We start from the raw sequence: 17090 nt of genomic DNA on the forward strand, positions 1-17090 counted from the left end.
TGCAGAGACTCAATGCTGCCTACGACATAATAAGACATAATCACTGCAAACAAGGGAGAAAGGGGAGAGAGACAGCAACTGATTTAGGAAACACAATCCTCTTGCCTCTGAGAGTGAGTTTTTCTATGTTTTTAAACAGTTCATACAACATGGGGATTATCTGATCCCTGGAAGAATGTATGAGTAAATCCATTCACTCCTGTTATTCTTTGGGGGAACAGGCAGTTCTTTAATAACTTTCAATTTCTTCCTCAGTTATCAGATGATTTAGGTTTTTGTACTGTAACATTATTAAAATTCATGTTTTGTTGAAAGTTAGTGATTTTATCAGTGACAGGCAGGCATTCGGTAAACATGGTTATCTGTCCCAAACTAATGTAGATATTTACCATTAAAATTCACCAGGATTACTTAGCTTTTTGAAACTTGACACAATGATTCTAAAATTTGGAGAACTTTCTGAAGAATAGCAAGAGAAAAAATAAGCAATGATAATAATACTATGCAGTACCAAAAAACGAACTGATGAAACAATACAAAATTCAGAAATAAACCTTAAACTTCTAAATATAGAGAAACATTTTGTCAATAAACAAGATGATAATGAGGTTGGGGTAACAATGGTAACAACATCAGTCAATACTTGCTGAATACTGGTGGTGTGCCAGGCCCTCTGCCAAGTTTTTGTCTCATTTGTTTTCAAAACAACCTCATGAGGTAGACATACTCTTATCTCCATTTTACAGATAAGGAAATTAAGCCCAGAGAATTCAGTGCCAAAGGTCCTAAGGCTAGCAAGTGTACAAGAGAATGAGGAAAATGTCTATATCAAATATATCAAAAGTTTAGTGAAGGTGTTACCTTACACACATACACACACACTGTATAAAGAGCTCTTATAAAGTTTCAAAACAAAACAAAACAAAAAAACTTCAAAATCTCAATAGACACCATAATCAAGTGGGATTTATTCCTGGAATGAAAGGAGGTTCAACATATGAAAATCCATCAATGTAATATACCACACATTAACAAAATGAAGCCGCGTAGGGGCCAAAAATTGATTGTCTCAATTGATGAAAAAAGCACTTGACAAAATTTAACACTCTCTCATGATAAAAACACAAAGCAAGCTAGAAATAGAAGGAAACTTCCTCAACATGATAAAGGCCATATATGAAAAGCTCACAGCTAATATTATACTCAATGGTGAAAGCCTGAAAGCATTTCCTCTAAGATCAAGAAACAAAAGAGGGATGCCTACTTTTACCACTTCTATTCAACATAGCCTTGGAAATTCTAGCCAGAGAAATTAGGCAGGAAAAAGAAATAAAAGGCATAAAAAATGGAATGGAAGAAGTAAAATTATCTCTGTTGAAAGTGACATGATCTTGTATGTAGAAAGCCCTAAGATTCCGAAAAAAATCTATTAACGCTAATAAAAATGAATTCAGAAAAGTTGCAGGATACAAAATCAATATTCAAAACCAGTTACATTTTTATATACTAGCAGTGAACAATCCAAAAAGGAAATTAACAATTCAATTTACAATAGCATCAACAAGAATAAAATACTTAGGAATAAATGTAACCAAGGAGGGGGAAAAAAACAGTACACTAAAAACTGCAAAACACAACTGAAAGAAATTAAAGACAACATTAATAAATGGAAAGACATCTTATGTTCATGGACTGGAAGACTTAATATTGTTAAGATGACAAAACTACTCAAAGCAATCTACGTATTCAATGCAATCTCTATCAAAATCCTAACACCATTTTTTGCAGAAATAGAAAAACACACCCTAAAATTCATATGGAATCTCAAAAGACTCTGAAGCAAAAACAATCTTGAAAAAGACAAAACTGAAAGACTCATATTTCCTGATTTCAAAATAAACACAAAACCACAGTAATCAAAACAGTGTGGCACTGGCATAAAAACAGACATACAGAACAATGGAACAGAGAGCCCAGGAGTAAACCCTCACTTATATGATCAATTGATTTTCAACAAGGGTACCAAGATCACTCAATGGGAAGAAGAATTTTTTCAACCATGTTTACTAGGAAAAGTGGACAGCCACCTGGGACAAAATGAAGTTGGACTCTTACCTTAAGCTATCCACAAAAAATAATTTAAAATAGATCAAAAACCTAAGCATAAGAGCTGAAACCATAAAACTCTTAGAGAAAATATATAGGGAAAACTCCATGACATTGGATTTGGCAAAGATTTCTTGGATATGACACCAAGAGCATAAGCAACAAAAGGAAAAATAAACTGGAATTCATCAAACATAAAAATTCTTGTGCGTGGAAGGACACTATCAAGAGAGTGAAATAACAATCCACAGAATGGAAAAAAACATTTGCTAATCACATTTTTGATAAGGGATTAACATCTAGAATATATAAAGAATGCTTACAACTCAAGAACAAATACGCAATTCAAAATTGGGCAACTGAATAGACTTTTCTCCAAAGAAGATATACAAATGACCTGAAAAAATATTCAACATTAGTCATTAGATAAATGTAAATGAAAAGCACAATGAGATACTCCTTTACATCCACTAGAATGGCTACTACCAAAAAAACCCAGAAAATAACAAGTGTTGGTGAAGATGTGAAAAACTGGAACCCTCATACATTGCTGGTGGGAATGTAAAATGGTACAGTCAGTAGAAGACCGTTTGATAGTTCCTCAAAAAGTTAAACACAGAATTACCATATGATCCAAAAGAATTGAAAACAAGGAACTCAAACACATACTTGTACACCAATGTTCACAGCATCATTGTTCACAATAGCCAAAAGGTGGAAACAACCAAAGTGTCCATAGACAGATGAATGGATAAACAAAATGTGTTATATACATACAATGCAATATTATTCAGCCATTAAAAAATGAAATTCTGATACAAGCCACAATATGGATGAACCTTGAAAACATTATTCTAACTGAAATAAGTTAAACACAAAAGGATTTTGCTTATCATACAATTCCATTTTTATGAGGTACGTAGAAAAGGCAAATTCATAGAGACAAAGCAGAATAGAGGTTGAGGGGAGTTACTGTTGTGTAATGCATACAGTGTTTCTGTTTGGAATGATGAAAAAGTTCTTCAAATGGATAGTGGTGATGGTTGTACAACACTGTGAATGTACTTAATGCCACTGATTTGTACACTTAAAATGGTTAAAATAGTAAATTTTATGTTACATATATTTTATTACAATAAAAATATTTTTAAATGCTAAGATAAATGAATAAAGAATGGATATAACAAATTTAAATTATAAAACCCCTCATTCTAATGGTTTTTGAGCATCCAACATGCACCATTTACTGGGCCAGGTGAAGTTTATGATAGAACTAGCAGCACTGTAATTTCTGTAATTCTTGTTTTTGAAAAGTAATAGCACAACACATATAAGAAGTCAAAAAGATGTCCATAAGCTTTTGATGCTCTAAGGACACGTCTGGAAATTCATCAAAGCAAAAAGCTATACACAGGATTCATGTTCACTACAGTGAAAAAGAGTAGAGAGAAAAATGCCCAATAAAAGATGACTGGATTAGTAAATGATCAATACCATATAAATCATTAAACATTAAACAGTTTATGAATACTATTTAGAAACGAAAAATGTTTTATAAATTGCATTAAAAAATAATTGAAAATGGTTATGACCAGAATGATAGCCACTATGTAAAATATGTACATATGTAGACAAGAAGAATAAAAAATGTACACTGATGGCACTTTAGGGCAGTGTATTCAGTAGAGTAAGTGCACAGTTGTTTAAATTGAAGCTCTGCCCCTGCAACTGTGTAAAGAACCAAACTAGGTCAAATCAGAGTGACAGATTTAGTGCTAGCTTATGTCATTGGTTGGAAAGACATTTTTTTAAAAACCTCAGAATTGGGATTTTGTAACAAATAAAAATCTCTAGCCAACTCTATCCTAAACTACCAAATATTTCCCCCCATGAGTTACCATGAGACCACAAATACAACATGTCTAAAATAAACTTTATCATCTTTGGAAAGTTCTAAGCTGCCAGTTTCCCAAATGTGACCAGTGTCAAAAAGGCTAAGATATATATATGTTGTTCTCCCTGAACCTGGTTCGGCTCCTGTCCCTCTCCCACCACCCCGTCTGTCCTCAATGTCCCTAGCCCCTGAACCATCATTCTTTTAAAAAGAAAAGAAAAAAACAATCATACCACAAGTCTGTCTAAAATTCTTTGGTGGCTGCCCTCGCAGGATGCAAGGCACCCAAGGACTTCCAGATGAGCCCTGCCCAGACCATCACTGGGTGAGCCTCCTTCCTATCCTGCCCCAGCCCCAACCCTACCCTCCTGCTACAGTCACCCTAGATCTTAACGTTCTCTGAATGAGCCACATTGTTTGATGTCTTTGCACTTGATGGGTTTTCTGCCTTGGAAAGGACTTTCCCACCTCTCCCCTGTCCACGAGGATTCCCAATCTTTCAAGAACACAGTCTAGGTATTGTCTCTTCAGTCCTCTCACAGGGCCCCCATTCTTCCCTCAGGTGACCACAGCACTTTTGTACATAACTCTGTCACAGCACTCATCCTACCCACTGCAATTATTTCTTTTTTTTTTTTAATTCATATGTTGAAACCTGTTGCAATTATTTCTTTACCCATCTGTTTTTCCTTCTAAACCTGGAATTCTTTGAGGGCACGGTCACCTCACTCATCTTCATATCCCCACTACCTTGCAACACGGGACCAGCGCAGGAAATGTGCTCAATAAATCTGTGGCCTTAATAAATCCATATTGTGTCTACTGAATACCAACTTGAATTTGATTCTTAACGGATATAAACTGACATTTCTGCAGCTCTACATTGTATTTCGGGCTAAGAGCAGGTAGTTAAACTACAAAGTAAACCAGGTTTCACAACTCGGCCTTCCTGGTCTTCCTCCTACGTCTCTTGACTGCCCCTTCACTGGGTCCTCTCTCTCTCCTTCTAGCCTCTCATTTTTAGTTTCCCCCAAGGGCCTGGCCTTGGGCTTCTGACCTTCTCCATAGACTCAACATGCTCCTGGATTCAATTACCATTTCTGTGCAGCTGAGTCCAAGTCTATACAGCTAGCCCTAAATTGCACCTAATTTCCAACTGTCTATTAAGACTCCCCCTCTTATGTGAGGGGTCATAACCCATGACCCTCACCCCCACATCTTCAAATTAAATGCATGCCACAAACCACTTCTTTCCAGCTGCTGAATTTCTGTCAGATATCCCCATTACTTCATCACCCTGGCCTGAAACCTCTGTGTTCCCTTTACTACTCCGCCTCTTGCAGTTTCCATAATAATGTCGAAACGTCCTACAAAACATCTCTTGGATTCATCCTTTCCTCCTCACTTCATACTTGTGATTGTTCTCTCCCTACATTTACTTTCTTCTCCATCTGATTCATTTTTGCTCACCATCAGACCCATTTTTCTAAAACATCATTTTCGTCTAATCAGTCTGCATAACTCAAGAAGCCTCAACTGAATCACTACTGATTGCAGCCATCAAGGCTAAACTGTTGTGACAGACTCAAAACCTTCCATAATTTGCCCCTTCTCCTCTCCCTGGCCATCTACATTTAACTCCCCTTCTCTCCAAATCAGTGGTTTTCAACCAGAGGCAATTTTGCAGCCCAGGAACTTTTGGTAATATCTGGAGACATTTTTGATTGTCATGTCTGGGGTAGGGGGAGGGAGGTACTGCCAAATCTAGCGGGTAAAGGCCAGGATTCTGCTAAACATCTTACAATGCCAGGACAGCCCCCCACAACAAAGAATTACCCAGCCCAGATGGCAGCAGTGCCAAGGCTACAAATCCCTGCTCCAAACCAAGACTCTCTGTCCCTAGACCATGTCATCTCTATGCCTTTGCTCAGAATATTTCCCCAGCAACCTGAAATATTATCTCTCTTTCCCTTAACCATCCACGCTTTATTTATCTTCAAATTCCATTGTATATCCATATCCCATGGCTTTAAATATCATCTATAGGCTGATGATTCCCAAATGTTTATCTCCAGCCAGTATCAATGTTCTGAATCCCAGACTCCCTTGTCCAGCTGCCTACCAGACATCTCATGAGTGCCCTATTTAACACTTATGAACCTGAATTCCTGATCCCAAAACTGCATCTCCTCAAATACGCATACAGTACCAGCAATCCCCCAGCTGCTCAGAACAGCTGGGAGTCACTATTGAAGCTCCCTCTGCCTTAGTGTCTCCCCTCAAATCAGTCCACGAGCAAGTCAAGAGTCCTTGTTGCAGAGCCATCTGCATCTTAGGTACAGGCTCATCGGCTCCCAGGAGCCATGCAGCTTCCAAAAAAAGTCTACCTCCAGAGAGACCCCAAATTCTCAAATCCATCCACCCCTCCATCTCCATCCACCACCACTTTTATCTGGTCCATCTCGAAAGCCTCCTAACTGGTCTCCCTACTTCCATTCTATTCACCATTCAGCACCTAGTACGACCATTTCACATTTTCATGAGATCATACCAGAACTCTGTTTAAAACCTGTAAACTCTGTTTAAAACCTGAAGCAACCCCCATTGCTTTTAGAATAAAATCTAAACCCTTTACCTTGGCCTACAAGGTCCTGCCCCTCTTTCCAGCCTCCTCTAGCTACAAACAAGGCCTGTCAGACTTTTGAATGTACCCTCAGCTCTTTCCGAATGTAGGACCTTTTACATACATTTTATTCCTCCCTGCCTGGTCACACCCATTCTTTTCTCTCCTCCACCTTATCTTTTCTTTTCTCCACTCTTACACAGTAATTTTTAATTTTACATTTACCAGTGTTCATTGGTTAATACTGCCGCCTCCTCTGTGACAACAAAAGTTCCATGAAGGAAGGAACCGTGTGGCCTTTAATCATGTTCATACCATTTTGTTCACCACTATACACCCAATGACTGGCACAGGGAGGGGCATGGAGTTAGGAACTCAAAATTTGTGGACGCTTAGTTGCTGACGATGAATGAAAAGACAAATAAATGAATCCTCTACTTACACTTCAGCTCACAACGATCTCACCCTTCTCTGAACTCCCACTGAACTTTCCTAGTCAGTACAGTTAAAAACCACTTCCCTGCAAGCAGGTAAGTTTTCTGAGGGCAAGAACTTTGCCCTATAATCTTCATACTGAATTCTCCAGTCCCAACTGCTCACCTCAACTAGCCCCTTTATGCACAATAATTGCACAGCAAATCTGATTTAAGTCAGCAAACATGAAGTTTCTATAATTATCCTGTGTATTTTTATTCCCCAACCAGTCCTCTTGGAAAATTTCTTATAATTCCCAATTCCCCTTTACCAAACTTGATAGGAACCTGCATACATTATTAGCTCAAAACTTGCCAGAGAGAGATCCACATGTTTATACATGCATTTCAACAGTCTGAAAGGATTGTTTTGTTTTGTTTTTAAGGAAGACATCCAAAAGTACCTAAGCCTGAGGAGCAATGGCACAAATATGAAGCTAGCTGCAGATGACCTTACTTTCACTACAATTCAGCATCGGAGTCTCAGAGGGAAAAAATGCTACACGTTTCAGCACGTCCATCCTGCCTGTTTGTTTTACGTTGAGACCTGTCATTTCAGTGGCTGTACTGATAAGGCCACCCTGGGCCCAGGACGCAGTCTGGACACCAGCAATGCAGGGATGCCCAGAAAGTGGACAGTGAATGGAAATTCTGCTCCCTCAGCCACTAGCCAGTGGCTGACCCTTGGTTCCCTCATCCTGAAAGACTGGGGCATATTCATATCACATCCAAGTCCAAAACTTTGTGATTCTATCACCTCCTTTCTCCTTCAGAGATTTGGAGCTTTACAAAAATTCAAGTGACAGTGTTAAATGGATCAGAGAACTGACCAGGAAGGAACGTACTTTCTACTTTATATTCTGTCATAAACCTAAATGTGACCTACACAATTTCATTTTTACCCCATGTTTCAAATCAATTCAAGGGACACCCTGAAGTCCAAGTACTTCATGGGAAACAATGTGAAATATTAATACACCAAAGAGCTTCATACAAACCAGAAAAATGTGTACCACAGGCTTGCAGCATAACATCAGAGCTGCACCGCATGAGTCCGTGAAAAAGTCGGGTATGAAACTAAGCGAGTATAATCCTGATTGCTAGGTTGTTTGCCACTATTCATTTATACATGTTTATTCCTTTTGTAACTTGAGAACTCTCACTAATAAATAGGCACCACCAGCCACCAAAGTTCAAGGAAAAAAACATGGGAGAGAAAATTCAATTCATCAATTACTTTTTGTTTTACTGAAAATTTGGAAGAAGTTCCCACAATTCTTTTATCAGTAGATCACACTGTTCTAGTTGTTCTTTGCCAGCACAGTTTAAAAACTGCTGCCATAAAACTTATCTTTCTTGCTTAAAAGATGGCTATCCATCTTTTTATTTGTTGCAAAAGGGCACTGAGTACTAGAAATCAGAAAGCATTTGTAAGAACTTAGAGCACCCATGCTCCTATTAAGGCAGTAAGCTGATTTACCCTAAAAATAGCAAATGGAGTATTAGGTTCAAACTGACTTATTTACTTTCATTGTTCTACTAAGAAATTGATACAAGGATCCTGCCAGTGAAGTCCAAGTTCTACCCTAGTACTCCTGCACACACATACCCACAGGAAGAAGGAACAGTAACAAGGTAACCATTTTAAACTTGGAGGTAAGGAAACTTGTGCTGAGGCAGCTCAAAACATTCCTCCAACAGAGCTGCTCAATCTGAGCACTACTGACATTTTGGGCTAGATAATCCTTCATGGGGGGGGGGCTGTCCTGCATGTTGTTCCACATTTAGTGGCATCCCTGGAATCTACCCACCTCACCCCAGTTGTAACAACCAAGTATGTCTCTAGGTATCAACAAATGTCCCAAGGGATGGGAGTGGGGGTGAGGTAGGGAGAGGCAAAAGTACCCTGGTTGAGAACCAGTGCTCTAACAGCAGAAGAATATCTATGTAAAAAGAGAAAGGATATAAGTAACAGCTAAAGAAGTTTTTTAAAGCATATCAAAGTTGGGCCAGTCAATTCATTTCATTCTGGGAAATGAAAACTCAACTTTAACAACCATCTAGCCTATCCAAAACCAAAAGACTGTTTAACTGGCAAGCTCCTAAAGCTCAAATCAATGTGGTTAGAAAGCAAGAAAGAATTCTAATTGAAAAACTTACAAAGAAAAGCATTAGTAACTCTAAGTTTTCAGACGATAAAAGCACATTCAAAGACACAGTAAGTGCTTTTCCAACCTCAAGGCAAACTATGTCAAGATGACAAATTTGTTTTACCTCCTCTGCCAACTCCAACCAACTGGAGCCCAGAACTGAGCAGGATCTGGGGCTAAACGAGAGCTACCTGAAAGTGAAAAATGTCTCAAGCAAATATTGATGTCTGTCACAAACAGGCAAATCATGGAGACAGGTATGCCTCATGTCCATCTTCTTGGTGTTCAATTTTCTTTGTGTTCAAAATAATACCCATCAAATTTGGCTATAATAAAACATTTTGGGGGGAAAAAAAAGTAATCCTCCACAGTGCCACCAGGCTTACCCAATTGGGGAAAGAAAAGAAAAAATATATTTGATTATATCACTCCCGTGTTTAAAAACCAGCTCTGGATTCTCAACTTCCAGAGGATAAAGTCCAAACCAGCATACCTCACAAAGCCTTTCAGGATCCATTTATAACACACTTCTCCCAGGCTTTGTGCACCCCCAAAGCTCTCCATGGTACAACCAGCCACTAAATGTCTATTCCCCCACAATCACATGCCCTTTCGTGCCTCCTCACCACCTGCCAGCCCGGCAAACTTCTACTCATCCTGCAGAACACTGCTCAGAAGTCACCTTTTCTGTGATGCTTTACTTGTTCCTTGGCGCCTGCTGTTCAAAGTATGGTCCTTGGGACCTGCGGCATCAGCATTACCTGGGAGATTGCTAAAAATGCAGAATCTCAGGCATCACTCCAGCTCTAGTGAATCCAAATCTGCTTTGTAACAAGATCCCCAGGTGAATTATGTGCATATGAAAGTGTGAGAAGCTGTCTGAGGGAACTTACCATAACCCACTAGCCTCAGCTCTTCACAGGCAGGTACAGTGTCTTCCCCCAGTGAAAGTGCCTAGCTCATGGTAGGTCAGGTGCTTTGGCGGGCTGCCTAAGGGGTAAAACACTTCCTTTACTCATCTCTATTAAGGCAGGAAAACACAAAAACCCACCTTCCAGCCTCCGTGGCAGCCAGCTAACATAGTTATAGTCAATGAGATATCAGCAGAAGCCTGCTAAGGGGCTTCTGGAAGAACTTTTATTTCCCTAATGACTTCCTGCCTTCCTGTGTAAAATGCCCAGAGCTGCAGCTGCCATCATCAGACAACCATGAGGTGACAAACATGAGAACAAAAAGCCAATAATAGCTAAGGGCAAGAGAGTGGAAACACAGAAATGCTCTGGGTCCTTGTTGGGCCCATCAAGCCACCTTAGAACCACCTACCTCCAGACTACAGTGTGAGCTAATTCAACATTTTTATTGCTTAAGGCACTACCATTAGGGATTTCTTTCTTATGCTGAATGCATTCCTAACTGATTGAGTAAACCTTCAATAAATGGGAGGTGAATGAATGAACGCAGAATGAAACCTACCAAAGGTTCAGAAGATTATGTGTTTGTAAAAAGCAAAGCCTCTAAGAATCTGTTCAAGTCTGCCAAAGTATTCCTATAAATCAGTCACTGAACTTCTAGAATTATTGACCCATTTCTGTTCACAGCTTAATGGATTAAACAAAAAAAAGTGAACACAAACTCATTAAAAGCAATGGAAATATTCACATACAAAGATGCTGAAGAAACTCATTTTCATACCAAACTTAACCACTGGGCTCTGACCTTGAAAAGTATACAACTGCTGTGGCTACTTACAGGCAACTATAAGCAAAGAGGGAAGAAAAACAACAACAAAAAACCTATAGCAGCCAGTTCTCCTAGCCATCCTACTTCTATTTTCTTATTTTGAGATCTCTGGCATAGATCTCATTTTTTTCCAGTCCCTATCTCAGTCAAGTTATTTCCATTCACATCTCCAAAATCAAACAGCAACCATTTTTTTCTTTTTGAGAAAAACAAGGCTGAGCAACATAAATAAAATACAAAGTATTAAAAGAGGAGGGACGCACACTAGCCCTGTTGCTCAGCAGGAAGGTAACCAAGTGTAGATTCCTCAGCTAGATCACCATTTTCTGTTTTAACCAAATCATCTATTTTTACATAAATAAATGTATTTTATACAGAAAATTTATAGCACCAATGGGAAACCAGTACCATTTGCCATAAATAGAAGTCAAATTAAAAAACAAACCCAGTAAAAACATAACCTTATTAAATTCAAGCTACGGTGGCCTGCCAAAGCCTCTAAACTTGAAGCTTGTTCTCTGTTTAAAAAACAAAACGGATGCGGGATGAACAAAAAGATGTTAAAAACAGGGTAACATAAAGCTGAGACCTTCTCCTGGGCCTGATCAGGATAGAAAGAGAACAGAAAAGGAGTTAACTGTCTCGCTGTTTGATGTCATTCTATTTAATATCATATCCATGTCCCACCTAAAAGTATACCTTGTACACTCTCAAATCATTTTCCCCTTCTGCTTAGAGTAACAGCCCAATTCCTTAGTGCAGCCCAAATGGCCCTACACCATCTGGCCCCAGCCCACCACTCAGCTCTCAAGTCTCACCCTCTCACTACATTTGCAGACAGCAAACGAGGGCCCAAGGGCCATACGTGTCCCCCAATTTAAAGTAGGCTACCAGAACACCAATCGCATCACCTGGTTTTGCTTTCTTCAAACTTCTACTTGATATTATTTCGTTAAGTTATTAAACTGTTAAATAACAAAAATAATAATAGCAAATACACATGGTACTAGGCACAGTTGAAGCATTTCACATATTAAACACTATAAAAGTGCCAAAAGATCAAAACTGAATAAGTTCATAGTGTTCAACCTAATACAGTAACTTGTTTGTAGCTCACAACCACCTTATAAGGTAGGTCGCAGAGGAAGAAATTGTTGCACAGAGAGGTTGAGTAACCTGCCCGCAGTCACACCGCTAGTAAGCGGCAGAACCAGGATTTGACCCCAGGCTCAACACGCCCACCGTTAAGACTGCAAGTTCCTTGAAGGCGGGCAGTCTTGCTCACAGCAATGTCGTCCCCCAATGCCTACCCCAGGGTAGTGGCAAGTACGTAGTAAGCTCTAAGTACACAATGAATGAATGTCTTACAATCAGTGGCATCTGTCCCAGACCTCTCCGAGCAACCCAAGCAGACGTCTGCCTGGCCGAGAGGCGCGGAGGGAAGACGGGCAGGCGGGTGGCCCCGGGACTTGGGAGTGGCGTCGCGCGCGGGCTCACCTTGAAGTCGCGGCTGTGCTGCGGCGTGTACTCCAGGGTCCAGAGGGCCCGCACCAGGTGCGCCAGCTGCTCGGTGACCTCGCCCTGGCCCTGCGCGCCGCGGCCCGCGGGCTGCTCCGGGTCGGGCGAGGGCTCCGGCCGCCCCGCCCGGTACTGGCCCAGCGCCAGGTACTCGGCGAAGAGCTCGGTGTTGCTGAGGCACTGCAGCGTGGCGTTCATGAAGCACGTGTTGCCGTGGTTGCGGAGCCCCGCCACGCCGGGCACCGGCTCGGCGGCGCAGGAGGGCTGCGCGGGCGGCGCGGGCGAGGCGGGCGGCGGCGGCGGCGCGGGCGCGGCGGCCGGCCCGGGCGGGAAGCAGCTGCGGAGGCCGCCGCGGTCCGGGGCGGCGCCCTCGGAGCTAAGGTGCGAGAGCGTGGACAGCGTCTTGAGGACGCGGCTCATGAAGCTGCCCACCGAGCGCGCCGAGGAGGGCGAGGAGGGCGCGGCCGGCCCGGGACCCCCAGCGCCGCCGCCGCCGCCGCCGCCCGCGCGGCCGCTCCGGAACAGCCGCTTGCTGAACGAGCGCTTCTCCTTCCCGCCCGTCGCCGCCGCCGCCGCCGCCGCGGGCGGCCCGGGCCCGGGCGCCGTTACCTTGGACATGGCGGCAGCCGCAGACGCTCATCACCGCGCCCGCCCCCCCGGCCCACGGCTCCGCCACGGCCGCCGCCGCATCCTGCCGCGCCGCGCCTCGCCCGGCCCGGGCCTCGAAGCCCCACACTCCTAAGAGCGCCGCGGAGCCAGCGAGCGAGCGAGCGAGCGGCGGCCGGCGGGCGGGCGCGCGCGCGGTCCGCCCAGCTGGGCCGCTCACGTGACCCGCCTCCGGCCCCTCCCGCCTGGCGCTGAAGCCGCCACGGCCGCCATGTTGACTGTGGGAACGCAGCCGCCTCGCCAGCCGGGCGCGAGGACTCTCGGCTGTGGGCGCGGTGCTGCCGCATGAAGCCCGAAGGAGGCCATGTCTAGTGTGGGCGCGGTCCAGGCGTGGAGGGGCTGGGCGGTGGACCCCAAGGGCGGGTCTCGGTCTTTGCTGATCGGATGGCGGAGGCCCGGGGAACGTGTAGGAATAAGGATGCCGCCCCTTACAAGACCGTAGAAGAGCTGGTGGGCATGGCCCTGACCGGTCCTGGGGAAGCCAACCGCGCCTGGCCCCCAAGGGACATTGCAGATCCCCACCGCCTGCGTGCCATCCGAACGCCGTCACAGAGCCTGGCACGACCGGGTGGGCTTTGCTGCACCTTGGGGTCCCGGCGAAGCGCTGTTATAGGAACTACGTCACTTTTCATTCAAATCTTTAGAACCCCTCTGAGCTCTCCCATCATTCGTTCATTCATTCAACAGATAATTACTGAGAACCTGCTGTGTGCCAGGCACTGTGCTAGACCATGGGAATACTACAAAGAATGAAACTAACAAACGGTTTCTGGCTGCCCGCCTGCAGCTTACATTCCTAGCGGATGCTTATAATAGCTGCTATATTCCACACATTATGCCAAGCATGCAATATCTTCTTTAATCTTCAATGCAACGCCTTTGGGACTGGTACAGTTCTTGTCCAATTCAAACCCAAGTTTGATTAAAGCCGTTATATCAGCCTCTAAACCGGAGGTCACAGACCCACAGATATCACAGGGACCAGATGTAGGTCACAGCAATGAGTGAAGGATCCTAGTGTTTCAATCATATTGACCTTCAGGTGACTTGGCTCTCAGTGCTGGGGAGAATATAAGGAACAATAGGGACTATGGCAAACTGCAGATTAACATCCTTCTAAAGTGGTGGCTGCCACTCAGTTCCAGCCAGTTGTTCCCATGTGAGAATGAGAGTTCAGTGTTACCAGATCAACTGATTTTTTCAAGAGAAGGTGGAAATCCTATTTTTAAATGTTGGCTCCATTTGAAAAAAAAAAAAGTGCAAGGAAAAGAAACGAGCACATCTTTGGACTGCCTTTAGCCCAAAACCACTGGTATGTGACTTCCTCTCTGTAGGTTCTCCGGTTTGCTAACAGGGCTAGGCTGAGTCCTGGTTACTGCAGAAGGGAGAAATCAGGGAAGGGAGAGCCCTTCGCCTTTTTAAAGCACAAAGGCAACCTTACATCACATTTAAGTAAGTGCTTTTTTTCTTCTGGTTTCCCACTGCATTGTAAGTAGGGCCCTGTGACATTCCCAAGGTGCTCTTCATTGTGCCTAATCACCTCACTCCCACCTCCTAGTCAAAATATCTGTTCCTCAGTTCCTCACTGCACCTTTGAGCCCATTTGGACATCAGGAAGAAAGCCATCTGATCATTCATATAAAAGTGTGAATGCAACTTTCGCAGACACCTCTGTGGCTCCAGGTGGTTTGATCCAGACACGAGGGCCTTTGCCCAAGCTGTTCGCTCTGCCATGAGCACTCTTCCTTGAACCTCTTCACTTAGCTAACTTCTTAAAGCCTCACCTTAGGTATCAGGAGGCATCCTTTCCACAAGCTCTCTTGGCACCTCTGTCATGACACTGACTTGACCATATTAGAATTCTATTTACAGTCTGTCACCATGGCTAAAGTACAGGCTTCAACCTCGCTGAGACCCACCTTACTCATCATTGAGTACCCAGTATGATAGCCATCATAGAACAGATTGGTTATGTGGAAACAGTACATCTAAACAAAGTCTGAACTCCCTGGTGGGACTGGCAAGAACCCCCTTTCCAGTCTGGCCCCTCCCACCATTCTAGGCTTCTTGGTCCCCATGGGGCCCCAACGCCGTCCAATCCCAGCTTGGCCAGTACAGGCTTGGAAGAGTCTCTAATTAGAACACTCAGATGGTCATTGTTGAAGACTCACCCCAAACAACATTCTACAGTAAATATTCCACTGCTCCTCTCTGTACCTACTCCTTATCCTCAAGCTAGACAAAGACAAGTTAAAAACAACAATGCAGTAAATATTATCATGACCTATATTTGTCCACCCCTGCAGCTATCTCCTTAGCTGAAACCTTGGATCAAAGAGTATGTACATATTCTATTTGACACCTATTGTCAAAAAGACCTCTAGAAAGGTTTTATCCTGCCAGCAGTGAATGGGAAACACATATTTCCTAATCCAAGATAGTGTTGAGATTTTCAGTCTTTGTCACATTGACCAATCTGATGAGCAAAAGATGGCATATTAATGTGCCTTTGTTTGGATGAGTGAGGTTGAACACCATGCACTGGTCTTTCAGCTATCCAACATCTAAACCGACTTCTAATCTGGAGGGGATACCGCAGTTCAACAAGCTCCCATTATGAAAACTGGGTAGGGGGTGGGGAGCAGGTATTCCCTTTCCTACTCCTAAAAGCCAAAGCCCAGGAAGATGACCTAAGAAAGACCAACTAGATGCTCATACCTGGACCTCGGGTCTGGAAGTATTGCTACAACGTTAGTTGGAGATAATGCAGCAAATTAATGAATCGAGTGGCTATATATTCAGCAGTGTAGCAGTGCAGTAGTATGCAGTTCCAGGCGTGGTAGCAGCAAGTGTCCAACTGGCTACTCTAGTGGCAAGTTCTTACAGGTGTCTGCCTCCCTGGTTTACTGCCCAAGCCTGTTTCTCCAGCTCTCTTTATTCTGTGAGTTAACCTGATAGGCCTCCTATAAATTCCTTTTTTGCTGAAACTAACTGGTGTCAGTTTCTGTTGTTTGCAAATAAGAAAAAGACTAGTAATACTTTTTTACTAGCAATTTGTATTTTTACTGGTATGATTTACCTTCAACATCATTTGCCAATTTTTCTTTTTGGTGTATTCCTTATTCTTTTTATAAATGTTGGCTCATAAAAGTTTTGTATATGAATTACATTATTTATTGGTCTATACTATTCCATTTTGGTTATCTTTCAATCATGTTTACAGTGTTTTCATATCATATAGAGAATTTTAATTATTTTAAGAGTCAAATGAGTCAGTCTTTTTCATAAAGGTTTCTTTTTTTTTACATGCTTAGACAAACAGCCTTCCCCTACTCCAAGATCATAAGAATACTCATTGATGTTTTCATTTAATGCTATTTTGGATTTTTTTTTCCTTGATCTTAATATTGTCTCCATCTGGAATTTTTTTTTTTTTGTGAGAAATGAGGTAGAGATCTTGCCTTTTCCCCATCCTACGTGGCTAGCCAATTGTCCCAGCATCATTTTCTAAGTAATCTAAACCTTTTCCCATTGCTTTAAAATGCCACTTTTATCACCTATTAAACTCCACATACATTTAAGGTTTTTAAAAATAATGTTCTATCCCATTGTTATGTATCTATATCCCAGGACAATATAGGTTTAGAATACACTGAAATGTTTTATAGGGCAATACTTCCTAGATTTTATTAGCTACCTGTTTGTTTTCTCTCTCAAATGAATTTAATCCTTTGGGGGGATTAAGTTTTATAGATTAATTTAGGGAAAATTGACATCATCACAATACTCATCTAATCGGAGAAGAAATTATGTCTTTTAAAAATTATACCAGGGCTTTCTTTTTTTCTTTTTTTTTTTTAATTAGAGACATGGTCTCACTCTTGCTCATTCTAGTCTTAAAATCCTGACCTCGAGCAATC

The 17090-nt window shown here is 42.4% G+C and overlaps 1 protein-coding gene across 1 annotated transcript in view; it reads right to left on the reverse strand.

Annotated features, from left to right (window-relative positions):
- The window catches only part of USP31 (ubiquitin specific peptidase 31), a 54598-nt gene extending 41476 nt beyond the window's left edge, over positions 1–13122 (reverse strand). The window contains exon 1 of the mRNA XM_045542780.1: positions 12484–13122. Coding sequence (XP_045398736.1) covers positions 12484–13122 — 639 coding nt within the window. The remainder of the gene's footprint in view (positions 1–12483) is intronic.
- Between the last annotated feature and the right edge of the window lie 3968 nt (positions 13123–17090).

The sequence above is a fragment of the Lemur catta genome, chromosome 2, assembly GCF_020740605.2.
Source record: "Lemur catta isolate mLemCat1 chromosome 2, mLemCat1.pri, whole genome shotgun sequence".
NCBI classification, from domain to species: domain Eukaryota; kingdom Metazoa; phylum Chordata; class Mammalia; order Primates; family Lemuridae; genus Lemur; species Lemur catta.